The 19971-nt window shown below is 36.6% G+C and overlaps 1 protein-coding gene across 1 annotated transcript in view; it reads left to right on the top strand.

Moving 5' to 3' along the window:
- The first annotated feature begins 3612 nt into the window (after positions 1-3612).
- The window catches only part of LOC132547118 (protocadherin Fat 4-like), a 32214-nt gene continuing 15855 nt past the window's right edge, over positions 3613-19971 (top strand). Inside the window, exons 1-16 of the mRNA XM_060210872.1 lie at positions 3613-3700; positions 4014-4103; positions 5015-5179; positions 6614-6691; positions 7024-7126; positions 7558-7724; positions 8322-8492; positions 10269-10390; positions 11821-11980; positions 12169-12327; positions 14020-14151; positions 15337-15459; positions 15928-16113; positions 16841-17034; positions 17939-18368; positions 19494-19684. Of these exons, the coding sequence (XP_060066855.1) occupies positions 3613-3700; positions 4014-4103; positions 5015-5179; positions 6614-6691; positions 7024-7126; positions 7558-7724; positions 8322-8492; positions 10269-10390; positions 11821-11980; positions 12169-12327; positions 14020-14151; positions 15337-15459; positions 15928-16113; positions 16841-17034; positions 17939-18368; positions 19494-19684 (2559 nt within the window). The remainder of the gene's footprint in view (positions 3701-4013; positions 4104-5014; positions 5180-6613; positions 6692-7023; positions 7127-7557; positions 7725-8321; positions 8493-10268; positions 10391-11820; positions 11981-12168; positions 12328-14019; positions 14152-15336; positions 15460-15927; positions 16114-16840; positions 17035-17938; positions 18369-19493; positions 19685-19971) is intronic.

Below are 19971 nucleotides of genomic sequence, written 5' to 3' on the forward strand. Positions count from 1 at the left end.
TATATCTTAATATATCTGTAATATATCTGTTATAACTGTAATATATCTGTTATAACTGTAATATATCTGTTATCTGTAATATATCTGTTATATCTGTAATATATCTGTTATAACTGTAATATATCTGTTATATCTGTAATATATCTGTTATATCTGTAATATATCTGTTATATCTGTAATATATCTGTTATATCTGTAATATATCTGTTATAACTGTAATATATCTGTTATAACTGTAATATATATATCTGTTATATATCTGTTATATATCTGTAATATATCTGTTATATCTCTAATATATATATCTGTAATATATCTGTTATAACTGTAATATATCTGTTATATATCTGTAATAATATATCTGTAATATATATATCTGTAATATATATCTGTAATATATCTGTTATAACTGTAATATATATAACTGTAATATATCTGTAATATATATCTGTTATATCTGTAATATATCTGTTATAACTGTATATATATATATCTGTAATATATCTGTTATATCTGTAATATATCTGTTATAACTGTAATATATCTGTTATAACTGTAATATATCTGTTATATATATATCTGTAATATATCTGTTATATATCTGTAATATATCTGTTATATCTGTAATATATCTGTTATAACTGTAATATATCTGTAATATATCTGTAATATATCTGTAATATATCTGTAATATATCTGTTATATCTGTAATATATCTGTTATATCTGTAATATATATCTGTAATATATCTGTAATATATCTGTTATATCTGTAATATATCTGTTATAACTGTAATATATCTGTATATATCTGTAATATATCTGTTATATCTGTAATATATCTGTTATATCTGTAATATATCTGTAATATATATATCTGTAATATATCTGTTATAACTGTAATATATCTGTTATATCTGTAATATATATAACTGTAATATATCTGTAATATAACTGTAATATATCTGTTATAACTGTAATATATCTGTTATATCTGTAATATATCTGTTATAACTGTAATATATCTGTAATATATCTGTAATATATCCGTTATATCTGTAATATATCTGTAATATATCTGTTATATCTGTAATATATCTGTCATAACTGTAATATATCTGTTATATCTGTAATATATCTGTTATAACTGTAATATATCTGTTATAACTGTAATATATCAGTTATATCTGTAATATATCTGTTATAACTGTAATATATCTGTTATAACTGTAATATATCTGTTATATCTGTAATATATCTGTAATATATCTGTAATATATCTGTTATATCTGTAATATATCTGTTATAACTGTAATATATCTGTTATATCTGTAATATATCTGTTATATCTGTAATATATCTGTTATGACTGTAATATATCTGTTATATCTGTAATATATCTGTGATATATCTGTAATATCTGTAATATATCTGTTATAACTGTAATATATCTGTAATATATCTGTTATAACTGTAATATATCTGTTATAACTGTAATATATCTGTTATATCTGTAATATATCTGTTATAACTGTAATATATCTGTTATATCTGTAATATATCTGTTATATATCTGTTATATCTGTAATATATCTGTAATATATGTTATATCTGTAACATATCTGTTATAACTATAATATATCTGTTATGTCTGTAATATATCTGTTATATCTGTAATATATCTGTTATATCTGTAATATATGTGTAATATATATGTTATATCTGTAATATATCTGTTATAACTGTAATATATCTGTTATAACTGTAATATATCTGTATATCTGTAATATATCTGTTATAACTGTAATATATCTGTTATATCTGTAATATATCTGTTATAACTGTAATATATCTGTTATATCTGTAATATATCTGTTATATCTGTAATATATCTGTAATATATATGTTATATCTGTAATATATCTGTTATAACTGTAATATATCTGTTATATCTGTAATATATCTGTTATATCCGTAATATATCTGTTATAACTGTAATATATCTGTTATATCTGTAATATATCTGTAATAAATGTAATATATCTGTTATATCTGTAATATATCTGTTATAACTGTAATATATCTGTAATATATCTGTTATATCTGTAATATATCTGTTATATCTGTAATATATCTGTTATAACTGTAATATATCTGTTATAACTGTTATATATCTGTTATATCTGTAATATATCTGTTATATCTGTAATATATCTGTTATATCTGTAATATATCTGTTATAACTGTAATATATATGTTATATCTGTAATATATCTGTTATATCTGTAATATATCTGTTATATCTGTAATATATCTGTTATTACTGTAATATATCTGTTATAACTGTAATATATCTGTTATATCTGTAATATATCTGTTATAACTGTAATATATCTGTTATAACTGTAATATATCTGTAATATATTTGTTATATCTGTAATATATCTGTTATAACTGTAATATATCTGTAATATATATGTTTTATGTGTTATATAGCTAACATGACTGTTTTAACTGTTAAACCTAAATATATTTCCAGATGAGTTAAGTTTTTAAATTTCGCCGAAAGCAACGACCTGAGAATGTTCTGATGGCAGGGCTCTTTTTCTTCTTTTTGAAATGACGGGAGTACTACGTTTGTGGTTATACGCCCTCGTCTTTGAATAATGGGCCACTTACGAACTCATTTATAGAGTTATCACACTGAAATGTCTACCCGATCACAGTAGCATGATATTCCACAAAGTCATATCATATTGACAATAGCGTGGGCTAACCTGTTCATGCTGACCGACAACAAAGAACAAGAAATACAGTTTTACTGACTAAAAACAGTTCAAACACCTATTCTCACTTGATGGTGTTCAACTCTGAAAAGTCAGGCCAGGTAGTGTCAACAGAGACATCAGGATGTCAAAAATCAGGTAGTGTCAACAGAGACATCAGGATGTCAAATGTCAGGTAGTGTCAACAGAGACATCAGGATGTCAAAAGTCAGGTAGTGTCAATAGAGACATCAGGATGTCAAAAGTCAGGTAGTGTCAATAGAGACATCAGGAGGTCAAAAGTCAGGTAGTGTCAATAGAGACATCAGGATGTCAAAAATCAGGTAGTGTCAATAGAGACATCAGGAGGTTAAAAGTCAGGTAGTGTCAATAGAGACATCAGGATGTCAAAAGTCAGGTAGTGTCAATAGAGACATCAGGATGTCAAAAATCAGGTAGTGTCAATAGAGACATCAGGATGTCAAAAGTCAGGGAGTGTCAATAGAGACATCAGGAGGTCAAAAGTCAGGTAGTGTCAATAGAGACATCAGGATGTCAAAAGTCAGGTAGTGTCAATAGAGACATCAGGATGTCAAAAGTCAGGTAGTGTCAATAGAGACATCAGGAGGTCAAAAGTCAGGTAGTGTCAACAGAGACATCAGGAGGTTAAAAGTCAGGTAGTGTCAATAGAGACATCAGGAGGTCAAAAGTCAGGTAGTGTCTATAGAGACATCAGGAGGTCAAACGTCAGGTAGTGTCAATAGAGACATCAGGAGGTCAAAAGACAGGTAATGTCAATAGAGACATCAGGATGTCAAAAGTCAGGGAGTGTCAATAGAGACATCAGGATGTCAAAAGTCAGACATTGTCAACAGAGACATCAGGAGGTTAAAAGTCAGGTAGTGTCAATAGAGACATCAGGAGGTCAAAAGTCAGGTAGTTTCAACAGAGGCATCAGGAGGTTAAAAGTCAGGTAGTGTCAATAGAGACATCAGGAGGTCAAAAGTTAGGTCGAATCGAAAGAGACATCCGGGGGGGGGGATGCACTTTCTTTAGAAAGGAAAAAGAAGATCAAGAACTCAATTTGAATTGCATCTTATGGTCACGAAATGTGAAAAACAGCTACATGTTTTACGCCTGACCTGCCAGCGTAAGTCTGTAACACAAGGACATACAGTGATGTTTTGTTCTGTTGTGTTTCATCACTTGTAAATCCTAACGTTTGCGTTACGGCTATTCTATGTTACAGTGACATCTGCCGTGTCCTGTGGAAGTGTCCATAATCACACTGGGTTCACAGACTTGGTGAAGAAGGATCAGAAACTGGAAAACAAAGAAGGTGAGAAGACATTTTGCTGAAAGTATAACGTGCTATTATTACTCTACAACAGATATCACTCTATGTGACTCGGTCTGGTATAATGCAGGTCTGTCTAAGTGCTAAGCTCTGATTGATAATCGTGATAAAACCAAGTTGTAATGAAAGACATTGTCAGTGTAGTGTATATGTGTGTTTGTATGTTGATTTTGGATTTGGGTTGTTGTTCTATTGTGGATTTCTGTTTGATTTCTTTGATACTAAACAGTTGGTAATATTTGTGGGTTTTTAATTACGCTGTTTCCTCGGTCATCAAAAGGAATTAAATACCCAGAAAATATATGATCTAATTGTAAATAAAAACATTTTGAAATCTATGTTATATACATGTATACCTATGTATAGACATGGTAAAGACAGAATTAACTGTAGTCCTGATTGGAACGAGCGCGAAATATCAGAACAGAACAGTAAACAAATATACAGTATATATAGATATGAGTGGCGATATAGTAATCCAACTTGCTGAAGCAAATCTGTTTCAGTCTAACTTAAAGTCTTGTAAGAAATGTCCAGGTATTTCCTGACGTCATCTCCTCTCCAAATCTAGTCCCATGTTTTTGGTATGTTACGTCATTGACGTCGTGTTCTGTATGATTTGACGGTATCACTATTAGTGGTTGTATAAAGTGATAGCTGACACCATGTGATCTATACTGCGTCACTTCGATAGTAGATACAGCTGCTGATTAATCATGTCCACGCGACTTAGCGTCTGATAGCTTTTAGTTACTCTTTAAACTCTGTTCTTAATTTCAGATGTAATATCACGGACGAATAATGTTTATTCATTGCAAATAAATATGACAATGCAGTGAAATTTGTATCTATATGTTTTTGCGAAAACTACGTGCTATTTTTTTCATTGACAGCTCGTGGGTACGTGGTTCGAGACTCCTTGTACACGTTTCACTGTTGTGGTGTTATCACATCCTGGGAGATAGTTGCCGGATACACGGGATCTATAGAACTAATGGTTTGGAAGTCAGCTGGGACGGACGACGAAAGACTTGTGGGGAAAAACGTCCGCAGTATAGGTAAGGCTTGCTAGTGGTAGATGACGAGGTGTAGGCAGTTTGTACTGCGAGTTTTGTTGGCGATTACTTGTAAATAAGTTAAAACAATGTCATGTTTTTTGTAATGTAAGAAAATGACAGAAGTTTACATTACAAAATTCGAGGGGAAATACATAAAAATCATTCAACCGTGAAAGATTTATGGGGAGAGCTTGCTGAGATTTTCTGCGACTAACTTGTACCTTCATATGACTTTCAAAACAAATCAAACTGACACCCGTGCCGTAGATTCTGACCACTTAGAATTCACCAAATAATTCTATAAACCAATTTATCATTATATCCGGTTGTCACAAATACAGGAGGAAGGGGCTGTAGGAATGATACAGATTAGAGAATGTCGACGTCGAATTGCGACATATTTCCGTTGCAGCGTTACGACATTTTACCCAGTTGCTAAGTCATTTAAAAGAACCGAGGTCAATATCTAATCGTCCTCGAAACGTCCGACCCCGCAAATCGACCGCGAGGGGTGGCCGTCATATATGATTACCACACCTGCACAATTGATTCATAAGCGCTCTAGGGATGGTACGTCCACACGTTACCGTTCCCAACAGGTGGAAAGCATACTACTTTGACGTTCCCACACTAGGCCGTAAGAATCTTATCTACACCCGAGTACACCGTCGCTGGACCGTACAGGGACAATGCACTATTTTCAAAACAGGTCCAATGCTGTCAACGATACGATGACAGAAGCAAACAGTGTGGAAGCGACAAGGGAAGTGTTTTGGAAACTGCTGCGTTGCTGAAATGAAATGGTTATCATTCTTTCGACGCCATGACTTTCGCGCAATTTTAAAGCAGGTTAACGCGCCAACGCGTACCATTCGCGCTAGGTGAACATTTTCTGCTATCGAAATCACAAGATTTGTAACCAATTGAGCATGTTTGGGACGCTCTTGATCAACACGTGAGTAAACCTTTAACTCATCCGTCAAATTTACAGGAACCAGCTATAGACTTATACGATGGATGTAACAACATATCGCCTCGACTTATCCTCCGGTATGCGTGTTCCATACCACGAGTGTCACGCTGTCTCTTTTTCTCTCTCGCAAACAGTGACCATACCCGTTATCAATGGTTTTAATGTTGAAATTGACCTCATCGTCATTTAACGTCGAATAAAACCAACAGCGTGGAAAGTTTTGCAATGAACCATGACGACAGTTTTATCAAAAAATAATTTGTTACTATATTGGAATGTGATTTAAATGAGTTTGTAAATGGAATAACAAAGTACTGTTACAATTTTGTTTTGGTTTATCAGCACTAGAGTTAAATCCTACTCCATTATCCAATGGTAACTAGCATTATCGTGCACTACACCCTTGGAACATTCCATGGCAAAATTGAAGGCACAAATGAAGTAATATGATTGGGTTTCAGGAGATAAAAAACTGACCAATCACAGACAGATACCCTTCTTTGAAGATTATAAAGGAGCGGCATTCAACTTCAAAGCCAGTACAAAGTACTGTTATGCGACATCGAGATTCGTCTTATGTTTATCAAAGGATTAAACAGTCTCTCGTCTTGTCCACAATGTTTCGCTCAAAGAACTTTCAATTTTGCCATGAAATGTTCCGGCAAGTATACAGACAGCGATAGGGAGAACAACCAATGGAGTATTGAAGATGGAGTGAAGTTTGAGACAGAATCATCATAATATGAAAAACTTACAATGAAAACAACTTGTTGGGCAGCTTCTCGAAAAAAAATTAAATAAATAAAGAACACAATACTGTGTTGGAGAATTAAGAAACATTTTAACATGAAGTTTTGTGAAACTATTTCAGCCTCCGTGAATCCCCCGGGTGGAGAGGAACTGGGGGAGTTGCTTACGTTTAATATCCCGGAAGCGGAACAGATTATCGTGGAACCTGGTGACCGGATTGGCTGGTATACATTTAATATGATCCTTATTTATTCTATGACAATTGCGAAACAACTTATTGTTACTTATACCAATCATTCTAATAAACCCGAATGTCTCATTATGGGAGGAAACCGGAGTACCCCGGGGGAAAAACCCACGTGGTCATCAGGTGACCCCTTACCTTTTCACGGCCGTTCAAGGAATCGAACCCTGAACGGTTGGAGGAAAGGCGAAATCGTTACCACTGCGCCATTCGACCACCTACTTACTCTATACCATTATAAAGCATAACATCTATATCCGATGCGTTTGATCGTATTCAAGATAACTAGATTTTGACAATCGATATGAGGAGATATGACATTACAGGATTTCGTGGCTTTTCTTCGTCCTCAAAAAGCGCAAAAATGAACGTTTCAAACTAACGATGTTTTCGCTACCTTCTGGTAAACAGGTATTGCAGTAACTTCGATATCCTGGTGGCTTATAGAAAAGGAGGACAGTCAATAAAGAATAATTACTACATGGAAGATATGACCAACACCAATGTTGGGGAGACCGTCACATTGTCGAAAAACGATAATGATGCAACATTCGGTATAAAAGCTTATACAGAACAAGGTAACTAGACGACATGTTAATGTTTACACAGGATAATTTAGCTTCTGACTTCATGGTACATTCTATAGTTCAACTAATTGTTAGGTCACCTGAGACAAAGTGTCGTGGTCTAATACCCTTCATCCGGCGTCGTACGTCGTGCGTCCGTAAACAATTTAACACTTTCAACTTCTTCTGAAAAACCCCTGATCCAATTTAAATGAAATTATGCAGAAACCTTCCCTGTACTATGATAAAGAAAATTGTGAATTATACAGTCTGGGGAGGAATACATTTTTTTAGACTTTACCGTCATTTTCATAGAAAAAATGCATTTTTAAGCATAACATTGGTTTTTTCCCACTGCAATTAACTTTATAAGAATTATCAGTAGAGGCTGACAGTTTTGATGAAATGCATGTATTGAAACTGTTTACATCCAGTGTCACAATTTTTGTTTCATGACACTTGATAACAATACTTTAGCCTTTATATTCGATATTGTTTATCTCAGGTGACCGTCAAGACGCCTCTTGTTACATACTGTTATGTGGTCTAATTGACAAAAAGTACTTCAGCATCTAATTGTTAAATTTTATAAAACGGTTTGTTTGACAGGACGTGCTCCAACATTCAGTGGTTTGCCGACTTCCGTCACAATCGATTCTGACCTTGCACAAGGGTCAACAATCTACATTCCAGTCGTTGACAATCCGAATTCTCTGGATTCTTTCACCTTCTCTGAGACAGGTGTAGTGTCTACCTACTTCACAGTAAACAGCATAACAGGTATGTCATCATCTTCATCTTCTTTTTCATATTCTTCTTCATCTTCGTTTTCCTCTTCAACATAAACAACAACAACACCACCAACATAACCACCAACACCACCACCACCACGACCACCACCACCACCACCACCACTAACAACACCACCACCACCACCAACAACAACAACAACAACAACAACACGACCACCACCACCAACAACACCACGACGACGACCACCACCAACAACAAGAACAACACCACGACGACCACCACCACCAACAAGAACACCACCACGACCACCACCGCCATCATCACCACCATCAACAACAGCAACACCACCACGACCACCGCCATCATTACCACCATCAACAACAACATCACGACGACCACCGCCATCATCACCACCAAAAACAACAACACCATGACCACGACCACCACCACCACCAACAACAACATCACCATCACCACCACCACCAACAACAACAACACCAACAACTACTTCAACAACAAAAACAACACCTTGACGACCACCACCACCAACAAGAACACCACCACGACCACCACCACCACCATCATCACCACCACCACCAACAACAACACCACGACCACCACCAACAACAACAACCACGACAACAACACCACGACCACCACCAACACCACTGCCACCAGCACCAAAAACAACAACACCAAGACCACCACCACCACCAATACCACCAACAACATCACCACCACCAGCATCACCAACAACACCACGACCACCACCAACAACAGCAACAACATCACCACGACCACCACCAACAACAACACCACGACGACGACCACCACCAACAACAACAACACCACGACGACCACCACCACCAACAAGAACACCACCACGACCACCACCGCCATCATCACCACCATCAACAACAGCAACACCACCACGACCACCGCCATCATTACCACCATCAACAACAACATCACGACGACCACCGCCATCATCACCACCAAAAACAACAACAACATCACCATCACCACCACCACCAACAACAACAACAACACCAACAACTACTTCAACAAAAACAACACCTTGACGACCACCACCACCACCATCATCACCACCACCACCAACAACAACACCACGACCACCACCAACAACAACAACCACGACAACAACACCACGACCACCACCAACACCACTGCCACCAGCACCAAAAACAACAACACCAAGACCACCACCACCACCAATACCACCAACAACATCACCACCACCAGCATCACCAACAACACCACGACCACCACCAACAACAGCAACAACATCACCACGACCACCACCACCACTAACAACACCACCATCACTGCCACCAACTCCACCACCATCAACAACACCACCACCACCACCACCACCACCACCACCAGCAACAGCATCACAACGACCACCACTACAACCACCACCACCACCAACACCAACATCACAAGGACCAACACTACAACCACCACCACCAACAACAAAAACACCACCACGACAACCACCACCAACAACAACAAAAACACCACCACGACAACCACCACCAACAACAACAATAAGTGTTTATCATATATTGATAACAAAAAGTCATGCTGTATTTCAAATAAAAATTCTGAAGTTATAAACAATGAAAATCACAAACAAATAACATTACTGGTGTATTAGCAGGAGGCATACAATATTGTGTCCTGTTGTACTCTCTGCATGACTTTGCTTAACGTAATGTAACAGAGAACAGTTCAATAAAATATTGTTGCTAATGGATTTACATTGTGATACACGTATAGGGGTTGTGACAGTGAGTTTATCCTCCACTCTCGTACCCGGTACGTATACTGTTGACATCACCGTGACGAATACCTGTCTCTTCTCCACAACTGCTACACTCACAGTAATAGTCCAAAATAAGGTAAATGTAGTCACTGAACTGTAATGTATTAAATCACAAACGTCGTCAATATCTGAATCATTTCGTCATTTATTGTGTCTGTTACACACGTGTATCTGTAGCTGTGTATAACCAAGAGAAAATTCCTATATATATTAAAACACTTGAAAACACATGATGTAAAACATCAGCGCTTTCATGTCTTCTTCAGATGTTTTACATAAATATAAGAAATGAAAGCGCTTAAGTTTTACATCATGTTTTACATCATGTGTTTTCCAGTGTTTTAATTTTTTTTATATTTACTTGGCACGGAGAATTCACCACATTTTCAATATATATATATTTATATAAAAATATATTTAAAAAAACAATACCCAAGGAATATTTGAGAGAAATTACAGGAGTAGGTATATATCTATGTGAACCCTGACCTAGGAGTAGACATATATCTATGTGAACCCTTGACCTAGGAGTAGGTATATATCTATGTGAACCCTGACCTAGGAGTAGACATATATCTATGTGAACCCTTGACCTAGGAGTAGTGATATATCTATGTGAACCCTGGCATAGGAGTAGAGATATATCTATGTGAACCACTGACCTAGAAGTAGTGATATATCTATTTGAACCCTGACCTAGGAGTAGTGATATATCTATGTGAATCCCTGACCAAGGAGTAGTGATATATCTATGTGAACCCTGACCTAGGAGTAGGGATATATCTATTTGAACCCTTGACATAGGAGTAGTGATATATCTATATGAACCCCTGACCTAGGACTAGAGATATATCTATGTAAACCCCTGACCTAGGAGTAGTGATATATCTATTTGAACCCTGGCATATGAGTAGAGATATATCTATGTGAACCCCTGACCTAGAAGTAGTGATATATCTATTTGAACCCTGGCATAGGACTAGAGATATATCTATGTAAACCCTTGACCTAGGAGTAGGGATATATCTATTTGAACCCCTGACCTAGGAGTAGTGATATATCTATATGAACCCTGACCTAGGAGTAGTGATATATCTATGTGAATCCCTGACATAGGAGTAGAGATATATCTATGTGAACACCTGACCTAGAAGTAGTGATATATCTATGTGAATCCCTGACCTAGGAGTAGAGATATATCTATGTGAACCCCTGACCTAGGAGTAGAGATATATCTATGTGAACCACTGACATAGGAGTAGAGATATATCTATGTGAACCACTGACATAGGAGTAGAGATATATCTATGTGAACCCCTGACCTAGGAGTAGGGATATATCTGTGGTAGCCGCTGCTCCAGCAGTTTAATATTGAAACTTGATATTTACTCGAAACGAAAGAGTAAATGATAAATGACCTTTGACTTTATTTTAATCACGATCGAAAGTGCGACATATTATTGTTATAAAATATGTTCCTGTCAATGTTTTCGATTTGTTTCTTAGTCGCCTGTGATACAAGGTCTACCCACGACAACCTCAATTCACGAAGACACGACGGGGGAGACAACTCTCTATGAATTCCAGACATCGGATGCTGAAAGCGATTCCGTCGCATGTTCGCTTCCAATAACCTCACCTTTTTATATAAAAAAAGAGACTGCAAGTATGTTGTCATCCACTGAGGAAAGTAGTGCACTTCCCTTTCTTCTGTTAAGTCTGGTTAATCTACGATTGTCAAAAAAAGTTTGTTTTCAAACGGACTTTGATTTTGATATAGATATAGAAGACAAAGATATCAAACTATAAAAATGTAGAAACCCCGCAATATTTTTTTTTCCTTCTGTTATACAGGCCATTTCGTGTGTTACAAGGGAAGCCCGGCCTTGTCTTACAGTACTCAATCGTCATACACGCTGTCTGTCCTGTGTACGGATGGATTCACAAACGTATCAAGCACCGTAAATATCCTGGTAGTACAGAACCAGCCACCTGCCTTCACCAATCTCCCAGGTACGTCATACAGGCGGTTCTACGGAACCAGCCCCGCGCCTTGACCAACCTCACAGGTAGGTCGTGCAGATGGTTCTACAGAGCCAGCCCCGCGCCTTCACCAATCTTCTAGGTACGTCATACAAGTAGAATTATAGAACTAGTCCCCAGCCTTCAGGTACCCCACAGATACGTTATACAGTTAGTATTACAGAACCAGTCCCCAGCCTTCAGGTACCCCACAGATACGTTATACAGGTAGTACTACAGAACCAGTCAACAGCCTTCAGGAACCCCACAGATACGTTATACAGTTAGTATTACAGAACCAGTCCCCAGCCTTCAGGTACCCCACAGATACGTTATACAGGCAGTACTACAGAACCAGTCCCCGGCATTCAGGTACCTCACAGATACGTTATACAGGTAGTACTACAGAACCAGCCCCCAGCATTCAGGTAACCCACATATATGTTATACAGGTAGTACTACAGAACCAGTCCCCAGCTTTCAGGTACCACACAGATACGTTATACAGGTAGTACTACAGAACCAGTCACCAGCCTTCAGGAACCCCACAGATACGTTATACAGTTAGTATTACAGAACCAGTCCCCAGCCTTCAGGTACCCCACAGATACGTTATACAGGCAGTACTACAGAACCAGTCCCCAGCATTCAGGTACCTCACAGATACGTTATACAGGTAGTACTACAGAACCAGTCTCCAGCCTTCAGGTAACCCACATATATGTTATACAGGTAGTACTACAGAACCAGTCTCCAGCCTTCAGGTACCACACAGATACGTTATACAGGTAGTACTACAGAACCAGTCTCCAGTCTTCAGGTACCCCACAGATACGTTATACAGGTAGTACTACAGAACCAGTCTCCAGTCTTCAGGTACCCCACAGATACGTTATACAGGTAGTTTTACAGAACCAGTCCCCAGTCTTCAGTAATTTCACTGGTAAGTCATACAGCAGCACAACAGAGATCGAAAAGCACAATAGGGAAATTGAAACAAATGGCCAACAGTCTGTTAAAAGCAATAAATTTGAATATTGTTGAGAAAAATATAATGAGTGCCTTATATTAAGACCAACTATACTTTCCATGAAGCTGGGCGAGTTTGGAATGGATGTTTTCAAAAGTCCGATACGAGTTTTATAAAATTGACCCATTGAATGGGAAAAACATTCTTATTTGGAAACAAATCTTGCTCGTTTCCAACGTATAGTCATTGTGTCTCTCGATATTTTGAATTATTCAAGAATAACATCTTAATCTTTATATCTGTTATAATATCTTCACCATCAGTTGTTGTGTACAGTCAGCAATACTTATATAGTGATACATGGCGTGTGTCGTTGATGAAGCAGAAGACGCTTACTCTTCAGGAACACCTTGTCTTATTAAATAACACTTGGTCTTATTCTCCTGGAACTTTTTCAGGAATCTCCGTGTAAATCTTGATTTTCTTCATATTTTGCCCTACTTTTATGGAAGTTGAATTTGGATTATAATTGTGTTGCCTTGTTGGTATTTTCTTGATTTTTTAAAAAAAACATTTATACACCCTGACAAGTCCCAGAAGAAGAAAACAGTTGTTTAGTGTTGTTGAATTTATTATCTGGATATCCTTAATCTAACTCTAATTTTGTATCGAATATGTTGCACACTCAGGTCTCTTTCTTATTTTCTTTTTAGGAGCTGTAACTGTTTCTGCAAAAAACACCGCGTCATCAGTTTCTGTGTTCACCGTCACGGTTTCCGATCCAGATGATAACTACACGAGCATCAGTATGACCTGTTCTTCATGTCCTTTCACGTTGTACCCAGGTAGGTACTTTCGTACATTACAAACCACTTTGTCAGGTATCATGGACAATGCCCGTGTTATTACTTGCTATGTTCCAAGGTCAGAGATGTCTCCAAATCATCGTCCGTGAATATATCTGAAGATTAGCCTCGTCTGGAATGTCTGTGACAGTTTTCTTTGTTGGAATGATAAATTGATGCAACATTTTGGGAACAGTGACATGATATGCCTTATTTACAAAGAAGTATTGTTGTACAGCTGTTAATTAACCGGTATCCGGTATTCCATGATATTATGAACATCTCTCTCATTACATGTGGTAAGCGGCTGATTATCAAACCCTTTAAAGATATGTTTCTTCTCAGAGGATATTGAATAGATCAACACCGGTTTGCTACTTTCATTTTAACACTTGGGATCTGTTCTGTTCGTTTCTTACCTGTTTACACTTGTTTGGGAAGATGCGTCTGCACACGGCACTAGTTATTGCAAGGACAAACCCCCCCTCCCCCACCCCCTAACCCCCCCCCCCCCCCCCCAAAAAAAAAAAAAAAAAAAAAAAAAAAAAAACAAAAAAAAAAAAAAACAAAAAAAAAAAAAAAAAACAAAGGACAACGGTCAGTGAGAAATGTTCAGAAGAATATTGCCATCGTATGTTGTAGTTTAAGGAAAGTTTTGATTGCTGTATTATTTCTTATATTACAAATAATTCTACAGTATATTGCTGATGATTAAGTAATTGAATTAATGAATTAATAACATCAATATCTGGACTCTACTTCGATAAGATAAGATAACTACAGGTTTCTAAGTTTGAAGTAGAATACAACAACAACAAAAAAACAAACTAATATCCAAGTTAATATTTCATAATTAGCTAAGTTTAAACAGAGCACAAGTCTTTTAAAGTTTCTTTTTCGTTTCATTAAGACGTATTTCTAATCCTCTCTGTCAAATCTGTGGCCATGTAAAATATGGAGCACAAACACTCACTGCTTGCCAAAGAAATGCTTGTTTCAATCAGGATAATTTTTTGTCTGCTAACAAAGTCTGTCTAATGTCCCGGATGTGTTGATAATTTTGTTATTTGTTTTGTTTATTGGTTTATCAGAGTATTGTTCTTCGTGTTTATTGTGCAATACGACCAAGGAAAAACAATGTATTATGAAGTTTACCTCAAGTACCATGTGACCATTTGTTTTCAGACGGCCGTGTTGTGACAAGTAAAATCCTAAGGGATGAGGCTGTGGCGTCATTTGTACTGTCCATTTCTCTATCAGATACCAAGGTTTCGGTAGGACCAGCACTTTTAACAGTCATACTCACTGGTAGGTGTTCCAATCTGTAAGAAATAATAACATACATTTTATATCCAAGTCATCCTTGACATGTGTGTAAGAAACAACTGACTTCCTCACCGTTCAAACCATTTGTTGACTACCTTATCGGTAAAACAAAGAAAATATACATGTGTGTAATCTGGAAATACATCCACTTCGAAGACTTTTACACGTGCTTCTGTTAGATTACACGTGCTTCTGTTAGATTACACGTGCTTCTGTTAAATTACACGTGCTTCTGTTAGATTACACGTGCTTCTGTTAGGTCATGTATTGACGCTCGTGTTAGTCCTAGAGGTAATATTTTGTATATTTAATGATTTTTGTCTATATCTTTTCTTCAAAAAGTTTATTTTGAGTTTCTTAATCAAAACAATAATTGACATGATTTAAAAAATATTTTCTCCATATAAACCATTCACAGATTTCCTACACAAATCTCTCATTATTCAACAGATCACAATTCTGCGCCGTCCTTTTCAAATCTACCGACGACACTCTATATTCCGGAGACAACACCACTCGGAAGTAGCATCTATAAGCTTTCATTTACTGACCCGGATGTAAATGATACTCTAGGTGTCGCCACAGGTGCAATACAACCTGTATCTGGTGGCAGTCTATTTGAATTCAATACATCAGGTGGGTCTGAAGCTTAGCTACTGTTGATACTGTGAATCTGTGGCTACCTCAGAATACCAGATACAAGTTAGTATTATTTGTAGTCCTCTCCGATTCACGCAAGGTAAATTTATTTTTCTGCTATTATAAATATGGAGTAGATTTGCGTCGAAGTTTTCATACACCGAAAACTGGTAATCCTACACTTAAGGTATGTTTGTAGTCTTGTCCCTTTCACAAATGTTTGGTATAAAGCCCTGCCTCCTACAGATGTGGAAGATCATTAGCTTCGCTTCAAAGATATTTGTCAGGCAAGACCCGAAAACAAGGGTAGGTATTTACATCCAAGCTACATTCATAAATCTGTTTATTTCTCATTAAAGTAATTATTCGATCAAATTATGCCCAAATTGTTGTAGAATTCAAACATTTGACTTTTTATTCCGAGTTTTTTTTATTTCTCTTAAAAATAATAATGTTTTCACTTCTTTGTCTTCTTTGTTGCTTGTTCAAAACCAAATGTTAAAACTAGGTTCCTTTGGCGAATTTTGAAAACGTGCAATAAATAATTTGGATAATCTTTGGAATGCGATCCAACTGAAAGATCACGCTTGGTGTCTCCGTAATATCTAAATTTATCTTATGAATGTCGTTACTGTATGAACCTCAAAACCTGTTGTTTTATCGTCTGTATAGAAGAACAAGGATTTATGTAAATGAATAAGCATGCCGTTAACTTTCGTTTTAGATGGTTCTTTGTACGTAAGATCCACAGCCACACTAGACTATGAGTACCTCACAGTCAAAAACTACACCATCAGTTACGTTGTTGATGATGGAATTTCGTCATCAACGTCTTCCGTTGAAATCGTTGTACTAGACGAAAACGAGGCTCCGTCGTTTTCATCTGCAACATACTTTATCTCAACAAATGAAGATAATGTAAGTGAACACTTCAGTTATGTATTGAAGTTTTAAATTATTTTCTTTTTACTTTTAACGTCACAGTAAAATATGTTATAGAGCACAACGGTACGTTCAATCAAAATAACAAATTATACCTGCTATTGAAACAACAAAGAAGTAGCAACATGTTAAAGGAATCAAACACTTTGATGAGATTATAATAAACTATGAATAAAATATTTACATAGAAACTCCCGACAAGAACAACGAGAATGAAATCAGATAAATCAAAAGGGCTAGTATATCGTGCTTTTTGCTTCATCGACGGCACCCTCCGTGTTTCAAAAGATACAGGTTAATGAAAATAAAGGGGAAGTTTTATTGTCAATCATAAACAGTGACGTCACGTTCCGAAATTAGAATAAGTAAACAACCACGGAATCAACAGGTATATTACCAAGCATTAAAACCTTCATTTTGCATTAAGAAATGGAATATTTTTCGATGGGATCATTATGTCTGCCGTGAAACGTTCTTGGAATCCTTATCAGCTTCTCGAAATCCGGTGTTGTGAGTTTGTCTGCCAGTTGTCGACCTCTAGTAAATTGTTATACTGGGACCAAGCCCTCGGATTCTGTGTCAACTACGACATGCACATTCTTATGCTTGGGAAGCAGATGTAATGTTATCCATAAAGACAAGTTCACAATAGAGGAATCGTCACGCTAATCATACAGATTGGTGGAAAGCTGACCCTGTTGGTTTCGTTATAGGAAATACCTACCGAGGGAGGTATCTGGTGTGTCGTGTCCTTTGATTTTAAATATAAAAGACTGGAATATGATGTCCCTTTAAATACTACAGTTTAATGTAAACAGTAAAGCACTAATGAAACATTTCTATACAACCTAATTCTCGACTCGGGTAATTGTAATTTCAGCCTGGAACTGCTCTGCCTTCTGCATCCCTAAGTGTGAATGACCCAGACGATGGAGATACGCACACTTACAGTATTGACGGAGGAATAGATGCAGGTTACTTCAGTATCAACAAATCAACCGGTGATATCTCATTTTCTGCCATTTACGATGTTTTACCGGGACAAAGTCCAAAAGTTACGGAACTCATCGTCAAGGCAACCGATAATGGCGGACTTACGTGCACGACTACTGTGTCAGTTACTGTCTCCAACGTTAATAAGCCTCCAACATTTACAAATATTCCCAGTACCATACAAATTTCGGAGGATATCGCTGCCGGTTCATCAATCTACGCCATATCTACGAATGATCTCGACGGGGATATTGTACAGATTCACATGACGCCCGATACCATCATGACGTCATCTATCATCATATTCAATTCTACACGTACGTCACTTTACAAAAATTGTACACTTTAATTGTCTGCCAAGATTTTTATTTCCCAGACAGATTGTCTGAAATTTTGATTCTGTCCTGGTATTCGATTCAGTGTTATAATACACATATAAAATTGTGACGTTACAATGGCCTTTGTGTATTTATATAATCGCGTAGGGCGAACATGTGACAGTGTATGTGTAGTAGTAAATTTATAATGATAAATTATATAATATAATAATTATAATGACATTCTGTAAAAGCACAATAGACCAAACCTCACCTAATTACATCACTACAAGTCATAAGTAGGAACAGATAGAAACATTAGGCAATAACTTGACTCACATTTAAATAACACTGCACGTGCAATTTTTCAAAAGAAACAAGAAATTGATTCACTCAAGCATTGATTTGAATAGTGAGAACAGTCGTCCGGTTGATAACAGAGTGATGAAGTTGATATCAAAGAGGAACGACGACTGGTGGACTAGTTGTTTTAACATCAAATATAACACTACAGCTGTGAAAATATTAGTTTGAGAAAGGTGATCCTTGCAATTTTACCTAGATAACACTTCAGATAGGTATTTCGCAAGACAGTGACACACCACATACTAATCAAGTGTTCGTACTCGTCGGTTGGACATCCCCTGAATTTACTGGCATCGGAAACAAACACACTGTTTAAACTGTAATAAAATTGGTAATTAAAACTCGAATAGAGTTTGGAGAGAGGACTTGACATTGTCATACTACTCTAAACCATAAATGCGTATCAATACCAGCTTGTCAAAAGGTCATTAGTTTAGAAATAATACAAAAATTAAAGATTAACAATCATTAAGTACTTTTGGATGTAAAACATTTACATGGAAAAGCTTCAAAGAACTTAATGGCATACATGCGTTTCTGTCCCATGGGAAACTTTGAAGAACTGGAATAGAAAGACTCGACAATGTAAAGTATACAGTCGGCAAACGACTTCATTAACCGGCCCTCGTAAAATATATCCATACATTAAAGTGTAAAGTTGAAACCTTATCATTTGAAAAGAATAGATATATAATTATCTTATCTATACACTGAAGGTGAAGAATTTCATTATTATATATATTATCCACTATACGACAGAAAATGTGGTGTTCCTCGCCGACGGTTTCAGCCTTAATTACGAGACTTGCTCCGTTCACAACCTGACCTTTGTGGCATTTGATGGAACAGACCAGTCCATCCACTCAATACTGACTATTCAGGTTACGAACTCCAACGAACCTCCAGTCTTCTCGACATCGTCTTATCACGTCAGTGTACAAGAGGCACTGGTAAGAATAACATCAAGTCGACAATGATAATCATATTTCTTTATCTCGGTGGTCTGAACAATTTCATTCCCTTTGAGGAATTCAGTCCTTCTCTTTCAATTGTTCGATGCTATTACGTTCCGCGTGTCGTAATTGGTATGCATTGTGTGTAATTTCGTTTGCACCTATAAATATTGTGACTACTGTCTGCTTTGGATTCAAATACATGGCAGATAACGCCCTACCTGTATTTTTCAAGTTTTACAGCTGATGATAAGGGTATTCCATCCTGTATCTATAGTGTCTAT

Source organism: Ylistrum balloti, unplaced genomic scaffold (genome assembly GCF_031769215.1).
Source record: "Ylistrum balloti isolate Yb309-2 unplaced genomic scaffold, AGI_CSIRO_Ybal_v1 Utg369934, whole genome shotgun sequence".
Lineage (NCBI taxonomy): Eukaryota > Metazoa > Mollusca > Bivalvia > Pectinida > Pectinidae > Ylistrum > Ylistrum balloti.